The sequence below is a fragment of the Nymphaea colorata genome, chromosome 3, assembly GCF_008831285.2.
Source record: "Nymphaea colorata isolate Beijing-Zhang1983 chromosome 3, ASM883128v2, whole genome shotgun sequence".
In the NCBI taxonomy this organism is placed as follows: domain Eukaryota; kingdom Viridiplantae; phylum Streptophyta; class Magnoliopsida; order Nymphaeales; family Nymphaeaceae; genus Nymphaea; species Nymphaea colorata.
The window spans coordinates 15,232,536-15,251,027 of NC_045140.1; the positions used below are offsets into that span (position 1 = coordinate 15,232,536).

Here is an 18,492-nt window from a genome sequence, read left to right on the forward strand (position 1 = left end):
CTTTCCTTTTCGATTATAAAGGAAGGGAGCGGTGCGCGCGCGGGGCCAGCGGCGAACCGCCTATCAGAACGGAATATGCAGGGAACAGTTCTTGGACCGCAAGCAAGCTCGTATTGTTATTTATCAATACCTCAGGTTCGAGACCCAATCTCTAGCCAAGTGCATGTCCGCGTAAATAAGTCTGACTGACTAAAAAAAGAAGGAGCCAATCCATTTTTGTGTCATTCACAGGAAGAAATAGAACCACCGACATTTAATCTGCACCCGAAACTTGTCCAAGATCCACTGGAATCTGATGATCAATGTAGGCATAAAAGGAGTACAGTGCTTTTGCCTCGCAGCAAGTAAAAATAAAAATGAAAAGGGAAGGAAAGTTCATTATTAAAGGTGGGATTGGATGGGAAGTAAAAGGAAATGAGATGAAAAAGAAAACCTCCCTCTCTCTCCCTCCCTGTTTTGAGTGTACTGGACACTGGAAAAAGGAGAGGTCCAAGACGATTCAGTATCCACCAAACGGGATTCCTCTTTTTAGTTGTTTTTCTTTTGTCAGTTTTGTATTTCACAGCGCTGCTCCTCCATCACCTACGAAATCAATAATATAATTACGCTTTTTACAGTAAAACCAAGTTGCAGTGGGAAAACTGCCCCCCCCCCCCCCCTGTTTTTGTACTATTCTATAAAGAATGGGCAACCTTTTTCCAATTATCACGTTTTCCAGCCTCAGCAAATCACATGCATTTTTTCTCAAAAATCATCCATCAGTAAGCAGACATTAGTGGAGTAAAATTGAAACAAAATTTTTAGTAGATTCCTTTTCCTTTTCCTTTTCTGCTTCTGCTTCTGCTTGTGAGGAACAATGCCGTGCTATGCTATTTCGTCGCTGAAGGATGCAGCATTGGTTGATATTTTTATTTTCTTTTAAAAGGAAGATGGTGTACTTGATTGCATAAAATGAAAAAACAAGTAACTGATACTGAAAAGATGGCAGTACATCAGGATGGGAGAGAAATCAAGAATTTTGGGAATAGGAATTGATACCGGCAGTCTCTATCTTCTTTCTCTTTGTTCTGCTTAGTTTATTTAATCAGATAAACTCAACGGTGGCAGAGAAAGACGAGGGTGGGAGTGATTTGCGTGCAATATTTATGTAAACACACTTCATTGGTAACTCAAAATACTTGAACATAGCAATCTCTGTTGCTCCATCTATTTTTTCGCTCTCCTCAGGGTACGTATGAACGGGAGAATGATTTTTTTTCTCTTGAACAGTAATAAAAAGAAAGAAAACATGAGCAGTGAAAACAAAACAAAAAAAAAAACAAAGAAAAAGAAGTGAAAGACCTGGGGCCGCGTTGTTTCACACAAAAGAAAGACTCGTCTCTCTCTCTTCTCTCTCCAAACCCTAACCCTCACCTTCAGAAGCACCGACTCACTATCCAATCCAGAACCTGCCACTTTCCCAAACATTACTCCCCATCGTCATCATCATCGTCGTCGTCGTCGTCGTCGTCGTCGTCGTTGTCGTCACGACCACCACCGTCGTTTCAGCAGCAGCAGCGGCAGCACCAGGCATAAGTCGAATCTATTCTGCTCTCCCAAATCTAAATCTAGTGGAGGGTAGAGGAAGGGGAAGAAAAAGAAGAAGAAGAAGAAGAAGAAGAAGAATCAGTAGCAAAGAGAAGGAGGTGTTGAGTGTTGTTTCAGTTTGGTTGGAAAAATGCACACCCGGTATCTCAACGGTCCTGGTTGACTTCCACCAACCACCAACAAGCGCTAGCAAAGAAGAGGAAGAGGAAGAAGAAGAAGAAGAAGAAGAAGAAGAAGAAAATCCTCCTTTCCTTTTTCTTCTATTGTGCTCTCTGGTTCATGCAATCCCCCATTCCCCACATTCTCGAATCGGGTCCAGCTTCGGGGTCTCTTGTTAGTCACTTAAAAGACACACAAAGCACAACGACAAGGAGAAAGAGAACAAGGGAAGAAGAAGAAGAAGAAGAAGAAGAAGAAGAAGAAGAAGAAGAAGAAAAAGAAGAAAAAAGAGGAGGAACCGAAGAATACGACCTTTGCTTGGCCTTCATAGCTTCATATATTCGGGTTAAGATTCTTCTGTCTGTGAACCTCCCTCTCTCTTTCCCCCTCTCTCTGTCTCTCTCTGCGTGTTTTTTTAGTGCCGTGGAGAGATGAGCGACATCGATTCGCTGTTGACGGCCCGGCGGTCACTCCGTCTCTGCATCGACAAATCGAAGGCGTTATCGAGCGCTCTCGGCCGTGCCGGTCCCCGCCTGGAGGAGATCAACCAGCGGCTACCGGCCCTCGAGGCAGCAGTGCGGCCGATCCGGGCACAGAGGGACGCATTACTGGCCGTTGGCGGGCACATCGACCGGGCGGTAGGTCCGGCTGCTGCGGTGCTCAAGGTGTTCGATGCTGTTCATGGCCTCGAGCGCTCGCTTCTCTCCGACCCGCGTTCTGACCTCGCTGGTTACCTCTCGGTTGTCAAGCGGCTGGAGGAGGCGCTCAAGTTTCTTGCCGAGAACTGCGCCCTTGCGATCCAGTGGCTCGGCGACATCGTCGAGTATCTGGAGGACAATTCCGTTGCTGACGAGCGGTACCTCTCCAACCTGAAGAAGTCATTGGATTGCCTCCGAGAATTGCAGGACTCTGAGGGAGATGAGCGAGCTCGCGGCCTCGACGGGGGGCTGCTTGACGTCGCCCTGGATAAGCTTGAGGGCGAATTCCGGCGCCTGCTTGTCGACCATGGCGCCCCTCCCCTCCAAATGCAGCAGCCCGCCGATGAGAACGAAACGCCCTGCATCGCCCCCTCTCCACTCCCGGGCGTCGTTGTGCAGAAACTGCAGGCCGTGCTGGACAGGTTGATCGCAAATGGGAGACTCGATCGGTGCATCGCAATCTACACAGAGGTGCGGAGCGCCAACGCCCGCGCGAGCCTCCGGGCTCTCAATCTCGATTACCTTGAGATCTCGACAGAGGAGTTTAACGGGGTGCAGAGCATAGAAGGGTACATTGTGCAGTGGGGGAGGCACCTCGAGTTTGCCGTGAAGCACCTCTTCGAGTTGGAGTATAGACTCTGCGGGGAGGTTCTTGAGAGGATTGGCACGGACGCGTGGACGGAGTGCTTCGCCCATATCGCTGAGCAGGCAGGAATGCTTGATTTCCTTCGGTTCGGGAAGACTGTAACGGAGAGCAAGAAGGACCCAATCAAGCTCGTCAAGATGCTCGATATCTTCGCCTCCATGAACAAGCTCAGGTTGGACTTCAATCGGTTGTTTCGATCGAAGGCATGCAATGAGATACAGAGCCTCACCCGGGATCTAGTGAAGCGGTTGGTAGAAGGGGTGTGTGACATATTCTGGGAATTAATAGTGCAGGTCGAGTTGCAGAGGCAGATGCCGCCGCCTGCAGATGGCGGTGTGCCAAAGCTCGTGAGCTTCATTACTAGCTACTGCAACCAGCTGTTGGGTGACAATTATCGCCCACTTCTAAACCAGGTGCTCGACATTCAGCGTAGTTGGCAGAAGGAGAAGTTTCAGGAGGGCCTTCTGAACGACGCCATACTGAATGTGATCAGGGCTCTGGAAGGCAACTTAGAGATATGGTCCAAGACATATGAAGACACTGCCCTCGCTCATCTTTTCATGATGAACTGCCATTGGCATTTCAACAAGCACCTTAAAGGAACCAAACTTGGAAATCTCATGGGCGAGTCGTGGCTACAAGATCACGAACATTTCAAGGAATACTTTCTAACCCTATACTTGAAGGAGACTTGGGGAAAGCTTCCTGCGCTGTTGAGTCGTGAGGGCCTTATCTACTTCTATGGTGGAAGAGCCACTGCCCGTGATTTGGTGAAGAAGAGGCTGAAGGCATTCAATGAGGTATTTGATGAATTGTACAGGAAACACATGAATTGGGTCGTCTCAGAGAAGGACCTTAGGGAGAGGGTGTGCCAATCGGCTGTGCAGGCCATTGTTCCAGTCTATCGGAGTTATATGCAAAACTATGGGCCACTAGTCGAGCAGGACGCAAGTTCTAGCAAGTACTCCAAGTATTCACCACAAAGTTTGGAAAAGATGGTCGGTTCGCTGTTTCAGCTGAAGCCAGCTAAGCAAGCTACCCCTAAAGCTAGGCATTCTAACGGGAAGGTGAATCCTGCGCTTGTGACCAATCAATTTTGCTCTGCACCAACGGCTGTTTGATGTACAGTACTAGTCGTAGGAGCCGACTCTTTGAATCTGAAGGGAAGGCTCTCATGGATCTCATGCTGATAGAGTTTCCATTGTAAACATTGAAGAATTTGGAGGCTTCATCTAAAGTTGAATTAGTTAGTCTGTTAGACGAGTGGTAAGATAGAATGGCGTGCATGTACATATCTTTCCTCGCAGCATTACCAGAGTACCCTGAATAATTCTTGGAGATTGGGTCGTCCTTCCGAGGAATGGTGTTAAAGGAAAAGAACATGTGGACGTCCAAAAAAGGTGTTCTTGGCACACTCGAACTTTTATTTAGCGTTTGGTATCTTGATGCTATGGATGGCATTTTGCTTCTTTGACTACATTTGCTTGAATTGAAGTATCAGTGGGAAGGAGACAGTTGAGGAGCAATGCATATTGTACATGTTTGGTCGATTCTTGGCACCTATTTTCTTTAATGAATGTACCTTCTCTGCTATATTTCTGTAGTTTACCTTGCCCGTTTCTTAATTATCATTCATTATACATGTTCTTCTCTCGTCTAGCTGAAATCTTTGTAATTGCTTCCTTTTATATATGTAAAATTCAATTAATTTTTAATGTGAATCTGCGCATTAGAAGAATTGATTTCTTGCATTATTTTTTAAAATTTCTCCCGTTTTATTCCTGTTTCTAGCACTAGTCGTTGATGTTATCTATGAACTTCCTTTGGCTTGGTGTGGAGTTTGTTAGTGGAACAGTTTGCATATAAGGTGCTATTGACTTTTGGTGTGTGTCTGGTGATCAATTCGAATTTGCTGTACAATGAAACAGATTTGTCGGATTTGGTAACACAAGTATGTCTTCTCCAGCAGCTAAAGGAGTCATGAGTTCTGGTTGTGGTGCACTTTATGATGATGTAAGTTTATTTGTTCCTGTTTGTTGCTCATGTAGTTTGGTGTCCTGAATGCTGCAGCTTCTAAAAACCCTTACGACGAGCCCCACAGATTTGGAACGTGTTCCTGTTGCATCTGAAGAAAAGGTTGCTTGAAAGTCCAGCCAAACACCTGATCATGTTGGGATTCAAGATCATTGTGCAATTTTGTTATTCCATCTCCAATTTTAATGATGTGAAATTGTTACAGCTATTTGCACGTTATTGAGGGAAATGCATCGGAAGGCATGTTGGTGGTGTGTGATTAAATATCATTTACAGAAACGGTGGTTGCAGCCTCCCAAAATGATGCAAGTTGCATTTGGGGAGACAGCTGTTGTCTTTTCCTAGAGAAGTTCATTTTGGGAACCCCAAAAAAAAAAAAAAAAATCAGTGCCCTGTTCTCTGGACCTTAGTTCCAATACAATTGGGTACTTTTATTGTTTGATAGGAACTTTTACATTCTACTCCTTTGAGGACTAAGCAGGAAGCAGCACGTGTAGGCATGAGAAAGTTGACACGTTTGCTGCAGCACAATGATGAACTGTAATAAATCCAATATTAACAGAGATGTATGGATTAGTTTTCTATTTGATTCTTCTTGATTATGAACTACATAAGCAGTGTCTCATGCGGTCTCCAAGAGATCAAGTGTTCACCAGCTGGAATGAAATTGTATTGAAATGGAGCATTGAGAATGTGTACTTTTGCCTTTTACAAGTGGCTCTCTGGACAAGCATATTGCATTTTGCGAGGTGTGAATTACATGATGGTATGAGAGATGCTCAAGCGAATGATTTACTACAGTTACTGATGGCTGAACCTTATTACAAATTTTAGTTTTTGGTTAGCACAAGCATTAGATATTGCTGTTAGCTTGATAGAGTGTGCATGAAGACAGCTACTTTATTTTTCCTTTCCCCTTCTTGGTTGCAGGCAATGCTTTTGGAATGTACCTAAGATAACTTTTCTTATCTTGTTCATCGTCTGACTTTGGGTGTGGTGCATTTGGCACAATGAATTGATCGGTTTTCCCAAGCGGTAGCTGATTGCACTCAAAAGCTGTCATCATCGCTATGCTGCTATCTTCTGTTTTGGTTTAGTGTTTTCGCTGCCTCTGATGAAGTTTGACTCAATATGATCTTCCTTTCTGCAAGCTTCAGAACTACGTGGCTCCTATTCATTTGTCATGATTTCATCTCAAATATGCAATGTCATTGACCAGTTTCATGCACTGGGGCGATTTAATATATTGATGTAGATGAAAACAGTTTTACCGTCTGGACAAATCCGTCTCTGAAAAGTGTTTCTGCCCTGCTGCTTCAAGCTAGAAGTAGATGATTGATGATGGTCCCAGGGAAGCGGAAGATGGAAGAATTCTGTGAGGAATCGAGGGTTGTGCACAACATTCAGGCTGGTTGTTGATATGGTACTCCTTTCTTTGAGGAGAAAGAAATGCATAGAGGTTTTTTACTTGTCAAATTTCATGGTCTGGTTGGATGACAAAACTGGAAATAGTGGCGTCGTGTATTTTTTTTAGGGATACTGTATCTCAACTGGCTAGCCGATGCTCTCCAGGCAATTATATTGTGGCGCAATGTTCACTTTGTGGTCTTCTCGCTGAAATAATTATGCCTTGATTGCTTATGGAATTTGCAAAAGAGTCATTTTAGGTTGCTAAACCTTGGAAGATGCAACAGTACTTGCAACCTCTTCTTTACTTTGTGTAAAACGTGAACATTTTAGTTTTAGGATTTGGAGCGGCATGTAAACTTGCTGTTACGTTGCCATTGGTTTGCCTTTTCAATTTTATTTTGATGGTGTGTTGACTTCATACTTCGCGTTTCAGCTAGTATTTGCAAGTTATTCGCTGCATTCTCAACGACCTGATTCCAGCTGCACCTGGGCATGGAATCCCTCAGAGGAGGTCATGGCTTTTGGTGCGACCAGGACAGCAGAACCATAGAAATACGTGCCGCCTAAGGTAGGGAAATCAGAGTAAACAAACTTGCTATTGTGTTTAGGTGCGATCCAGTACTTCTAGTTGCTGCACAGGAAAGACTACCGAAAGGGATTTATTAGTTGCCACGAGTTATTTATTTACATGAAACTCTGCTGAACCATCATTTTTACCAGTATGCTCGAGCGTTGTGTGCTCGTTGCTGAATCTGGAGCACTACTATCACCAGCTTAACTACACTGCATTTTATTTTCCTTGAGTCGAAATTCTTGGATTCCTATTCACAACACTACTATACTTAATTACTCTACAATAGGGCATGCATAACGAACCTCCAACTGCACGTGCGTATCAAGGAATCAACTTAGAAAAGGTTACTTGAAAAGAATTCCTGCAAACGCATGTGTATGCGGGTTACCGGTTCAAAGGGCGGAGTGGAGGAGTCATCATGGTCAATGTTTGTTTTGACATCTTTACCCTTTCACTTTACCAGAGGACCGAATACTTGTTTAGTTTTTTTAACAATATTCTAGTTGTCGGGAATAATCTGTCTTTTTTGGCTTTGGTCCAGTAGATAACTAATATGTTTTGCATTGTAAATCACTGTGTTACTTTTGCGGTCACCATTTTTGTCCATTGGTTCGAGATTTGAGGCGATCTTGTGGTGGTGTGTATCCTTTTCTTCCTGTCGAACTGGACCCAGTCCACTTCGTCCCTTTATCATTGCCTACCGTCGTCACCTATATTGTGCGATACTCTTGCAGTGTTGCTTTCGTGTTTAAATTTCCATTGGATCCGTTTCGTTGCGGCTGATAAGTAGCCGGAGATCTATGGCCTATGGTGGTAGATTTCTGACTCCTGCGTCTTATGATTTTTCGTCAGTCTTTCAGTCTTATGTTTCATTTGGTGCCTTGTAACTTTCAGGAATGGATCTGTTTGCTTTGATGGTTCTCATCCCTTAGTTCTATCGGTCCTCTCTCTCTCTCTCTCTCCCCTACTTTCTAATGTAATATTGATGCATGCTTCGTTCTATGCTGAGTTTTCCAGTGGAATCAACTGTTTTCCATGAGTATCCAGAAACCTCCCGAATTTTCGGAGCATGCTCTAGTTTGTGAATAAGGATGCGGGGAGGCGGTGGTAAATCTTTTGCATCTATCTAAGTTTTGATTTGCAGCTAGCTTTCGTGGAGCTGTTTGTTTTCATGTCGCGTAATTCATCTTCTGCAGGTGTTGATAGTGCGTCGGAGATGCAAGTATCAAAAGGGTAAAATTACATTGTTGGCAATGAGTTCTTCGTTTTCATGGTTTTTCTTTTTCTTTCTTTCTACATTCGTGGAACTAAAGACGCCCAAGAAAAGCAGAGGAATGGAAGTTTAGAAAAACCTGGCGAGAATGTCGTGGTTGATCTGCCGCTTTAGACTTGGACCTGGCTTCCCTCTGGCCATTTAACTGTATTGATCATGGTTTGTGGCAGTCCTGCTACAACTTTCCATGGGGTTGCCGTGTTCCAGTTTGCTAGTTGACAAAAGGTAAGTGAATAATGGCAGATTTAGGCGATTCTTCTAGGCCATGGACAAGACGATGGTGAATCGTTCGCTTTCTGATGGCGTGCGTCATTATTAACCCCACTCAATCTCAGGTACATTTCTTCGGTGGCAACAAGAACGATTGTAGTTGCTCGTCCAATTGTAGAACTCACATGATTGTTTGTTAGAAATGTCATGTTAACTTTGGAAGGCGTTGATTCACTGGTAGATAGACACAGAGTATTATACATTTGGGAACAGAAATGCATAAAGAAAAAGCTTTAGTGCGTGTTTAATGATCCTCGGGCCTAAGATCCAAGGGTCTTAAAACCACGTTTGAGATCACCGGAAGGCTCTTGAATGCAGGTTCTCTCTTCACCCTCGACTGTCATGGAAGTTGTCCTCCTCAGGCGCGTCTCTCTCGCGCTCGCTCGTTCTCTCGTATACTCCAAGGGCTTCTTTCCCCGAACAGGCTAGTCGGGAAGGGCTATGAAGCTTTCCTTCCGAACCAAGCCGGACGGGGCTTCCAAGTCCTTGTAATCCAGCACATCGCCATGCGACTGCCGAAAAAAAGGGTTGTAGAAGCCTTTAGTTTTCCAGCAAAAAAAGGTGGGCTCTTGGAAGCCCTCGTTTTCCGGCAAAGGAAGCCCTCATTTCACCGGAAAAGAAGGGCTTTCTAAACCCCCTCCCTTTTTCGGTGAAACAGAGGCTCTAGCATCCTCAATTTAGCCATGAGAGAGAAAAAGCTAAATCCTTGGCGGCCATGGCGAAGGGTTTTTGTGACAGAGAGTGAGTGCCTGTGTGTGTGTGTGAGAGAGAGAGAGAGAGACGTGCAATAGAAGGAGTTGGGTAGGGGCATGGTGGAGATTTTTACCCTGAGAGACCTCTGAAATCCATGAATTTAAGTTTCTTCGTTTGATAGCACCATGGATCTGTTGACAGATTCGGATCTAAGATGCACAGCTATCAAACTCTATCTTAGTGTTCTCCTTTCCCCCCTTTGAACCCCTTTCCAAGAAAGAAAGAAAAAAAGTCATGTATATTGGAAAGAGAAATGGAGTTGAAAACGATTTATGACCGTGGAATCGTCTTGATTCTGACAACCTTTGATGGTTAGTTTTTGAGAGACCGCCAGGCTCAGGCTCATCCCCTTTGGGTGGAAGTTAATTGGTGGTTAGTTTTCATTTAAAGTGTTAAGAGCATCAACTTTTTGAGCTAAAAAAATCAAGAACGGTTGATGCTCATTGAAGTGTAGCAGGCATCAAAATCATGTACCATAAAGAGACAAAAGTTGGATGAGAGCCAGCTTTGGCTCTCTATAGGCATGTGGGTCTCTTCCTCTCACACAAAAAGGCTGTCAATCTCCCAAGCAGGATCATTCTGAGAAATTGATCAGTTTTTTTTTTCTTTGGTGACAGGATTAGCTAAATTGTTTTGTTGTCAAAGATGGAGATCTTGATAACCTCTATATAAGGACAGCAGAATCCTTTGAAAACGATAGGAGGAGGAAGATTATCATCAAGGATGTCGCCTGTCAAATTGTGTCTAAACATCAAGACAAGAAGTGCTTATCGTCTTCTTCTTTCTATTAGCCAGCCCAGTGCTCCAGCTCCAACGATACATATCTATGGAACGATTTCACAACAATTGCTTTCATGGACTCCTTCTTTGACATGACTCCCAAAAGCACAAAAGGATGCTGTCGATGCCAATCCCTACTTGAGCAGACCTATTGCATGCTTCCCGCTCTGTTATCACCTCAGGATGAGATTGACTCCTGCTTCAACAGCTATCGTTACATCACTTAATCATGTTTATCCTTCCAAGTTCAAAATTGAATCTGGACCTCAAAATCTTGCCAACTGTAGCTGAATGTGAAAAGCCACATCCCAAGTGGTGAGGATGATTAACGTTAATCATATATCGATTACATTCAGAAGAGGTGAGTGGTCTATTTGTTAAAACAAAGGGGTTACTGGATCTCTGCCGTAACTCCAAAACATATCAATAAAGAACTCTCTCCTTGGTGCTGTGAAAGAGTGAGAAAGAGTTTTCTTTTTGTCATGGATGTAGGCTGAGTTTAGCCGAACCATGTTAATCGTTTGTGAGTTCCTTTGCGTTTTACATTTGTTTCTTTATTTTCACTATTTACAAACTTTTGTGCCCTACACTATCACTTGCTGCAAGTTCACAATCTTTTTGACTGCAAAGCAAAACTAGCTATAGGGCAAGTTGAGATATATCACACCAAACACTCAAATCATTTTGTGGCCGTCTCGTCCCATAAAACGTTGTAATATAACTGGATCCTGGAAAAATTAACAAGGAAATGTACAGTTTGTGGTGTTAAATGGCGGCCGACACTTCTCGTGTAGAATTAGCATTGAAATAAAATTCCGGTTAAAATCCAAATCCAACTGGCTTTAGATTAACATGGATGTTGAAATTAAATCCAAATGAAATCTGTAGTATATCAAGATTCTACTTTTAGAAAACCAAATCTAGAAGCAACTGATTCATTTTAGACCATAAGGGAGGTCATCAGATCCAATTCGAGTAGAAAAATGTCCTTAACCCTATCTGCTTCTTTTGATATTCACACATTCAGCAACGAATTCAAATTCAAATACTAACAAATAAAAGTCATATCCAAATCCAATTTTTACATTCAAATACGAATCTGCATCCAAACCTAAATTTTGAACCGAATTTGACCGATTTTCAAAATGTATGAGCATTAGATATATGTATTTATTTAACACTAAATCCCTCGACGGTCTGACATTTATGTATATTAAAATCTGAATCCGATTGAAAGTCCTTTCTTAAATCCAACCCGATCTGATTTCTTAATCGGATATTTTTTTTTTTTTTTCATATCTGATTTTTTCGAAACAATTCAACTGTATATCCGCTACAAATCTGATATATTGACCGCTACAAATCTGATATATTGACATCCTTACAGACCAAAAATCCAATTACGTCCAATCAAGATTTGCAACCAGTATGACAAAATCAATGTTTTTATTTTTCAAATTATGTGTGCCCATGAAAAAGTTCAATAGCTTTCATTTGTAAGCCATTTGTGAAGTCTTCACCTGGAATGGGTTTTATAGGAGGGATAGGTTGAACCAAGGGTAGTTGTCAATCCTCAACCAAATTAGGCAGCAGTACTGACTTAACCAGGTAAGGTCCCAGGCTGTAGCAGTAGCACACATATTTTATCTAGGATAACTTTGGAATACAATGTTCTAGATCTGATTACATGAGTGGAAAGTAAAACAGGGGTCACTGTGAAACCCTCATGAGTAAGCTCTGTACTTATTCATCATGTCCTGAGTTGGTCCAGATCTAGGTTGTCATGCTAATAAAGTACCTAACTCATTCTGACTTTTGTTTTAAGGCTTAAAGTCCCAACCATGGCCGATTTGGAAAAAGCCTTCTGAAAAGCCTTGGATTTGGAGGATCATGTCCCTCACTTCCTCTCAAAGGGCATAGCAGTAGCTGGTCGGGGCCGGAGGGCACACCCCATCTTGGGACCTTAGAGGCAGGCAGGGGTTCTTCCCTCCCTTATGGGCAGCTCACTCTCACCCAAACCGTGCCTCCTCCTTCAAGAATGGTGTCTTATTTTGCCACAGAAATTTGAAACCTAGTTCCTTCTCTCTCTCTTTCAATAGGTTAGCTGCAGACGAACGAAGGGATTGGCTTCTTTGTCATCATCTTGAAGGTGCTGCCCAGTAGAAGAGCTCGAGTTGGCGCACCCCATCCTCATGTGAAGAACCTAATTATGTGGCACAACGCCATGAAAAGGACGACAACTTGACCATTTCTCCATGGGGCCCATAAAGATCATCAATATGTGGCAATCAGTGAATCATAATCTCTGTCTCGAGATTTTAGCAATGGAAAATCTTGAGGTCGACAAAGAATTTTTTTTGGAAATTTTGGAATGGTATGACTAGTTTATTAGTATTAATGAGTACCAAATTAATGTATGTGACTACATATGAGTAAACTATACGGGATAATATATCGAATGTGAGATAGGAAGAAGAAATGTTCTGATTTTCTTTCATTTATGTCATAATCATAATGAATACGCAGACCAATAAATTCAATGACAGATTATCTCATGCAGGAAACTTCGAGATACCTGCTTGACGAGAGAGAAATCTTGGTACTGCAGATCGGCTTGCATCACACGGAAACATCACAGGCACTGGCAAATGTGGTGGTAAACAAAAAGACTTGTCTTCTTAAAAAAGCAGGACATGAAAGATTTCGTTGCTACACAGTTGGAGCAGGGAGTTACACGTAACAGACGTTCATAGTTCTTGCAGGTTTTCTTATACAGTTTTGTGCGTTTGTCAAAACTTTACATCTTGATCCTGTTTCAATGCTTTGTATTCCATGAAGCAGACAGCATAGCCTGGTGCAGAAAGCTAAATTGCGGAAGAGTTCAAAATAATTGTTGTGGATCCATCGCAGAGCAACAGATTGTAATTGGCATTTAGCAACCTGCGATACTAACACATTTTATCTGTAAGAACAGAATTATTGTCTAATGTCTCTGATTAATATGAACAATGACAAAGAAAGAACAACAATAAAACAAGGTTTTCGTGGTAAATGAAACGAAGAAGGCAATCAAATTAAATTCTAGATGGTGATATTGTTGGAAAAGGAAGAAATAGAAAAGATACAAAAACGTGGAGAATTCGTTTACTCACAGAAGACCTCTGTCAGACTTGGAATCCATTAATTAGCTCAAGTCTCTAATATTTATAAGAGAATTTTACAAATGTTTCCAAGGAATGCTCCCAAATATTAAAAGGAGCTGTTAGAATAGATATTTCACGATGGTAACTCTTCTCCCTCGACATAAGAATTTTCCATTTTTGGTTTACAACTAACCTTAATAGCTTCCAACGTTATCATCTCTTTGGATTCTTTCTTTCATTTGCTTGATCTTCATTATCTTTTCTTGAAATTTTCATCCTTTGATTGACGCCATCACCATCCGCGGGTTCCTGTCAGGTATTAAGTCGTTATCCTCTCCTGATCATTTCCAGCCACCTGCCCCCGGATATCGAGCGCCGGCCAGTTCTTGCAAATCTTGGATTATCCAGGTGTAAGCGTAAGGGGGTTCATTTGGTGGACCAATGATTGGCCGCCTGAACGTCACCGCTTTAGATCTACAAGGGATGGACCAACTACCTTCAACTTCCGTGTGATTTATGTTTCTCAAGCACCTTTCGTACGCTCAGCTCCTACTTTTGTCTCCTTAATTCATTGGAGGTTATGCACCATTTTAGTTTTACAATTTTTTTTTTTTGTGTATTCATTATGTTTCAAAAACCTGACTAAACTAATGCTATTTAAATCACTTTTTCGGTAGGAATCTAGTTCCCCAATGATTCACATAATGCTCAAATTGGAAGCTTAAGAGTTGATGGTTCGTGCCTATAAATATTTTAAGTGTCAAAAAGTCTTCAATTTTGGTCACACAAACATAAGCCAAGCGTTCATCCCCGAAAGAAACCCACGATCTTGATCCTGCAAAAAGCTCAACTTAATGTGATCCTCGAGCGTTAAAGATGTTTGTATCTTCTCAGCAGGATGTTTCGGGGACAATCAAGACTCAATCGTCGACCATCAGAGCTCCAAAACCAATTCACAGATTAACATTGGGACTAGTGAAGCAGCATCGGTTCTATGTGAAAGAGATAGAAATGTTTCACAACTCCAACTGTCTCTTTGGTAACATTGCTTGCATTTTGTGGATCGTAACCGGATCTGTGGTTCTATTTATCGGACATGGAACAAAATAGTTAATGACGGGTCTGGGTTCAACTATATACTCAGGTGGAGATCCAGATCCAAGGCCCAAGAGTCGAATCCATGTCGGAAGGGGATGGAGAAGGGGCAGAACACCTCACTCACCCCTTCGCTCTTCCTGATAAGGACAGAAAAGTGCGTGGGGCAGCAAATATCTTCAGCTGTTCAAACGGAATCCTTATCCGCAGCGCAACCCCCAATCCGAACCCTTGATCCATAAACATCTCATCTCCTGCTCCAGTAAAGTTTGTCACCCTATGTTGTGGGCCACCTTTCCTCCATGAAGCCATCAAATATGTCACAAACTTTGTCATCTTTCCCGGTGGGGGCCGCTCTCCGGTTTACCACCTGTGGGTCCGCCTCATATCTGGGCCGTCAATTTCCTTCCGACTGTCGCCGCAGATGATGCCCTCACCAGGAAGCATGAGCATGAGGACTCTGCTTCCTCGAGGGCGTCCTACTCTTCTAAACAAATCTGTCAGAGGAGCAGGCGAGGCGAGTAAATGTGATGATGTTTGGGGATAGAGTTAAAAATGATCGGCCATGTCCTCAGAAAACTTAAGAAACGGCATCCAGGTATTGTGGTTTTGAGGATATTCCACAGTCAAAACTGATCCTCGTCCCTATCCTTTTGCCGAGTCTTTCTTATCTTCTAGTGGGACAATCAACAATGATTTTAAGAAAAAAATAACACAACTTTCTAAAACTTAGTGTTTAATTTACATTGTATAATACCAAGTGGCCATTATAAGTTGCGGATGATGGAAGTTCGGTACCAGGTATCATCTAGAGAAGAAACAAAAGAAAAAAATTGAACGCCATCCCAAGTGGGCACATAGAATTGCCATTCATTTTTCAGTACACCAATTCATGCACGATGTTAGAAAAAGAAAAGGAGAAAAAAAAAAAAAGAGGTGGGGATGAGTGCGAAAAATTTCAGACACGATGTAGATCTGTAAGAGAGAATGACCTTGGAGACATGAAACTTCTCAACTTTCTTCCTTGAGGTAGAGGAGAAGTACAGACATCCTTCTCCTCCTCTCTCTTGTCGTCATCCTCGTCGGCATCATCATCATCAGCATCTTCTTCTTCTTCTTCTTCCTCTTCCTCTTTCTCTTCCAGAACGGAAGCAGGAGAGAAAAGGCTCTGTGAGCTCATCCCACTGAAACTACCAAGCGACGCCCTTCTCGGACCAACATTTCTGTAAGCCAAGAGGATCCTCCTCCTCTTGTTGAATGGGTTCTCTTGTTTGGCCAAATCCTTGACGGAATTTGCACTTGATAGACATCCAAAAGATTTCGATTTCCCGGCGAAGTAGTTCGATAATCCCCTCCTGTAAATGATCGCATGACGAAGTAAAAATGATGTCAACATCTGCCTCTTCCGTTTCATCAAACTGAGCAATTTTTCTAATAAATGATAATAAGCAAACACCGAAGCGATCGTTCTGAATCTTAGTCACGCCATTGACCAACTATTAAACGCATAGATAGTTTCTTAATCTCCTGGCCAACATGGTTCAGATAAGCGCTAATCTTGTTTACGATATACTTTAGAGTCCACAAATGTCGTGTTGGGTTCAGAATTGAGATTAGCTTCTTTCTAATTGTGTTAGCTACCACAAAACAGATTTTCTTTTTGAATTTGTTGAGAACTAGCGAGAAGCCAACCCAAATACGAAAATAATATTCGCTACCAAGAAAAAATAAATGCTCCTTTTATATAATAGAAAGGAAAAACTTCAAGCTTATCCTTTTGTCTCGAAATCGCCGCATGACAGAAAATATTGGACAGTCCAAAAACACAAGGATATGCAGATCTCTGCCAACCCTCTTTCCGAAACAAAAAAAAAAATCAGAATTAAATTGCAAGACGGAAAAAAAATGTGCATATGTCATGCAATGGATCCATCTAGCATACAATTTTCTGTCTTTTTTTTTTTTTTTCACTGACTTGAAATTTTTTAGATATACTAAAATAATGTCTTCCGAGAATGAAAATGGCTCCCCTACAGTTCCACATAACTGCGAAAAACGAAGGGAGGATGGAAAAAATCAACCAGTCCAGCGGAAAAGAGGAAACGAAAAAGGCTAAAGGGCTAAAGAAGAACACACGGAAAGAAGGAAAGGGCATGAAAAAAGGAAAAAGAAGAAGAAGAAGATAAGGAGCTAACTTGATGGGTAGAGATTCCTCCAAACACCCCAAATCACCCAGGGGACTCACGAATCGGCTCTGCACCTCTCCTTCCTCGTCACCGACGGACGAATTGGAACAGACGCCGATGGAAGAGCTCTCGGACGACTCGCTCTCGGCGCCTATACAGAACTCCAGGGGCTTGCAGTTGCGCCCCTTATCCATCTCCGTCTCCCTCTGCCTCTCCCCTTCCTTCTGCTGTGCCCACGCAGCATCTCCGGCCTCCTCCGCGGGGGCGGGGACGGGGAAGGCGTCCCCTCTGGCTCCTCCACCGCGAAACCCGGATCTGAAGAAGCAGGAGATCCCTCTCATCACCGCGTCGTCCTTCTTCTTCTCCTGATCCTGGAAGTTCACCACCCCCACCTCTCGGCTGTCCAAAACCAGCGACATCGCCGCCTTGTTGTCCCGATCACTCTTTCAGGAATTGACTGCCACAAAAATAACCAGCCTCCCTCCTTTGCCTCCTCCTCCTCCTCCTCACCACCACCGCATCTCTCTCTGTGCCTCTCTGCGCTGGGCAAAAATGTTGGTAGGTTGGGTGTTTGGTAATAATGGAAGAGGGGATTGGATTGGAGATGAGAAGTCCGTTTGGGTAACTGTAGCCCCTGGTGGTGATGGTGTGGAAGACTTATCCGGAAGTTGGTGGGGGAGGGGAAACGATCATGGGCTATTATCCGTTTTTAAGAGAGACTCCCACAACGGCTGTGTCTGTCTGTGGGCTAGTAAGAAAACCCGGCCCCAATCTCTCCTCCCCCTTTTGAGAGACGACGACCACCCGGTTTTAGATCACCTTTTGAGAGCGTGGAAAAGGACAGGAGGGGCCGGTCTGTGGTTTTGCTTCTTAATCGACAGTACTGCGAAAGCGATGGAGTTCATGAACTTGGTCACGCCTGCCAAACAGGCCCTTAGTGCTGGGCGGAGGCATTTAATTTAAGAGGTTGACGGAATTGGAGAGGGGACTGGAGAGCGAGAGATAGTTCGTCTGGTTGCTCGCTGGGGGGATGAGATTTCCAAAGGAACTGATACGTGCTACCAGGAACCCTCCCTGCTTCTCTTCTCTTCTCTTCTCTTCTCGCCAAGAAGATGTCGAGATGTTTGTGTGCTCCGGTTGCCCGGGGGTGAGAATTATGAAGGAGCCACCCTGCTTCTCTTCTCGCCAAGAAGATGTGTGATGTGAGTGACGTCCCCCACGGGCCACGGCACGCAATGTTTGCGTTGCGTGGAGAACCAAGTCCCTGATCTTGGTCGCGTCTGTGGACAGGCTTGGTCCATCAGCCCAGATTGTGATATCGTCAACCGTTTTCAAGACCAGGTTACCGTGTCCGAGCAAGATTCTTGTTCCTAAAAATTCACGATCATCTCAAACATTCTTGCATTGACAAGGCAATTTGTACGAAAAGTCATTACGATAATTGAGGGCCCTTAATATTTATCAAGATCATATTCTGATTTTTGTTTGCTCCCGTACACGTTTGTGGAAGACAGTTGACCCGATAACTTAGTTCTAATGGAACTTAAAATCCAGGCCATTCTTCCTCATGGCTTGGATTCATGCAGCTCTTATCTTATCTTATCTGGATTTGGACGCAGCAAGTTCTCAATTAACCAAACCCAGTAACTAGTAATTAACTAAATAGGGTTTTTAGTACTCGCAGTTCTCGATCGGGAATTACAAAAACCCAATTATTACTTAACCGAGTTTTGTTTGTTTTCATTATCGGATCCGACGGATCGAAATCATCACAAGTTAAACCTTCTCATTTTGATCTTTAAAAAAGCGTCTAAGTCTAACTCTGACAACGGTGTGGTGTGACCAGATACGAAGCAATAAATGGTGGATCCTAATCGAATTTCC

General features: G+C 43.1%; 2 protein-coding genes and 1 long non-coding RNA gene across 6 annotated transcripts; 2 read left to right on the forward strand and 1 right to left on the reverse strand.

Moving 5' to 3' along the window:
* Positions 1-1,279: 1,279 nt before the first annotated feature.
* LOC116250278 (exocyst complex component EXO70I) lies at positions 1,280-6,046 on the forward strand. 3 transcript variants are annotated; one of them, XR_004171387.2, is made up of 2 exons: positions 1,280-4,490; positions 5,161-6,046. XR_004171387.2 is itself a non-coding variant. In XM_031623893.2 (1 exon), the coding sequence occupies exon 1, from the start codon at positions 2,178-2,180 to the stop codon at positions 4,209-4,211; it is 2,034 nt and encodes a 677-aa protein (XP_031479753.1). In that variant the 5' UTR covers positions 1,280-2,177; the 3' UTR covers positions 4,212-4,811. The 3 variants fall into 3 exon arrangements, 1 of the variants encoding a protein (XP_031479753.1); XR_004171388.2 differs by lacking the exon at positions 5,161-6,046 and adding an exon at positions 5,019-5,105; XM_031623893.2 differs by lacking the exon at positions 5,161-6,046 and having other exon boundaries at positions 1,280-4,811.
* A 1,469-nt stretch (positions 6,047-7,515) lies between these two features.
* On the forward strand, positions 7,516-10,657 carry LOC116249855 (uncharacterized). Its single transcript, XR_004171268.2, has 4 exons — positions 7,516-7,921; positions 8,003-8,215; positions 8,305-8,716; positions 10,022-10,657. It is a non-coding gene; the product is annotated as an uncharacterized LOC116249855 (long non-coding RNA).
* A 2,376-nt stretch (positions 10,658-13,033) lies between these two features.
* Positions 13,034-17,739, reverse strand: LOC116251419 (protein OXIDATIVE STRESS 3 LIKE 5-like). Of its 2 annotated transcripts, none has more exons than XM_031625678.2 (3): positions 16,618-17,739; positions 15,415-15,777; positions 13,034-13,124 (listed from the first exon to the last, which is right to left on the reverse strand). In XM_031625678.2, exons 1-3 carry the CDS (start codon positions 17,025-17,027, stop codon positions 13,049-13,051), a joined length of 849 nt encoding a protein of 282 aa, XP_031481538.1. In that variant the 5' UTR covers positions 17,028-17,739; the 3' UTR covers positions 13,034-13,048. The 2 variants fall into 2 exon arrangements, with proteins under 2 accessions (XP_031481538.1, XP_031481539.1); XM_031625679.2 differs by lacking the exon at positions 13,034-13,124 and adding an exon at positions 14,377-14,919 and having other exon boundaries at positions 16,618-17,736.
* Between the last annotated feature and the right edge of the window lie 753 nt (positions 17,740-18,492).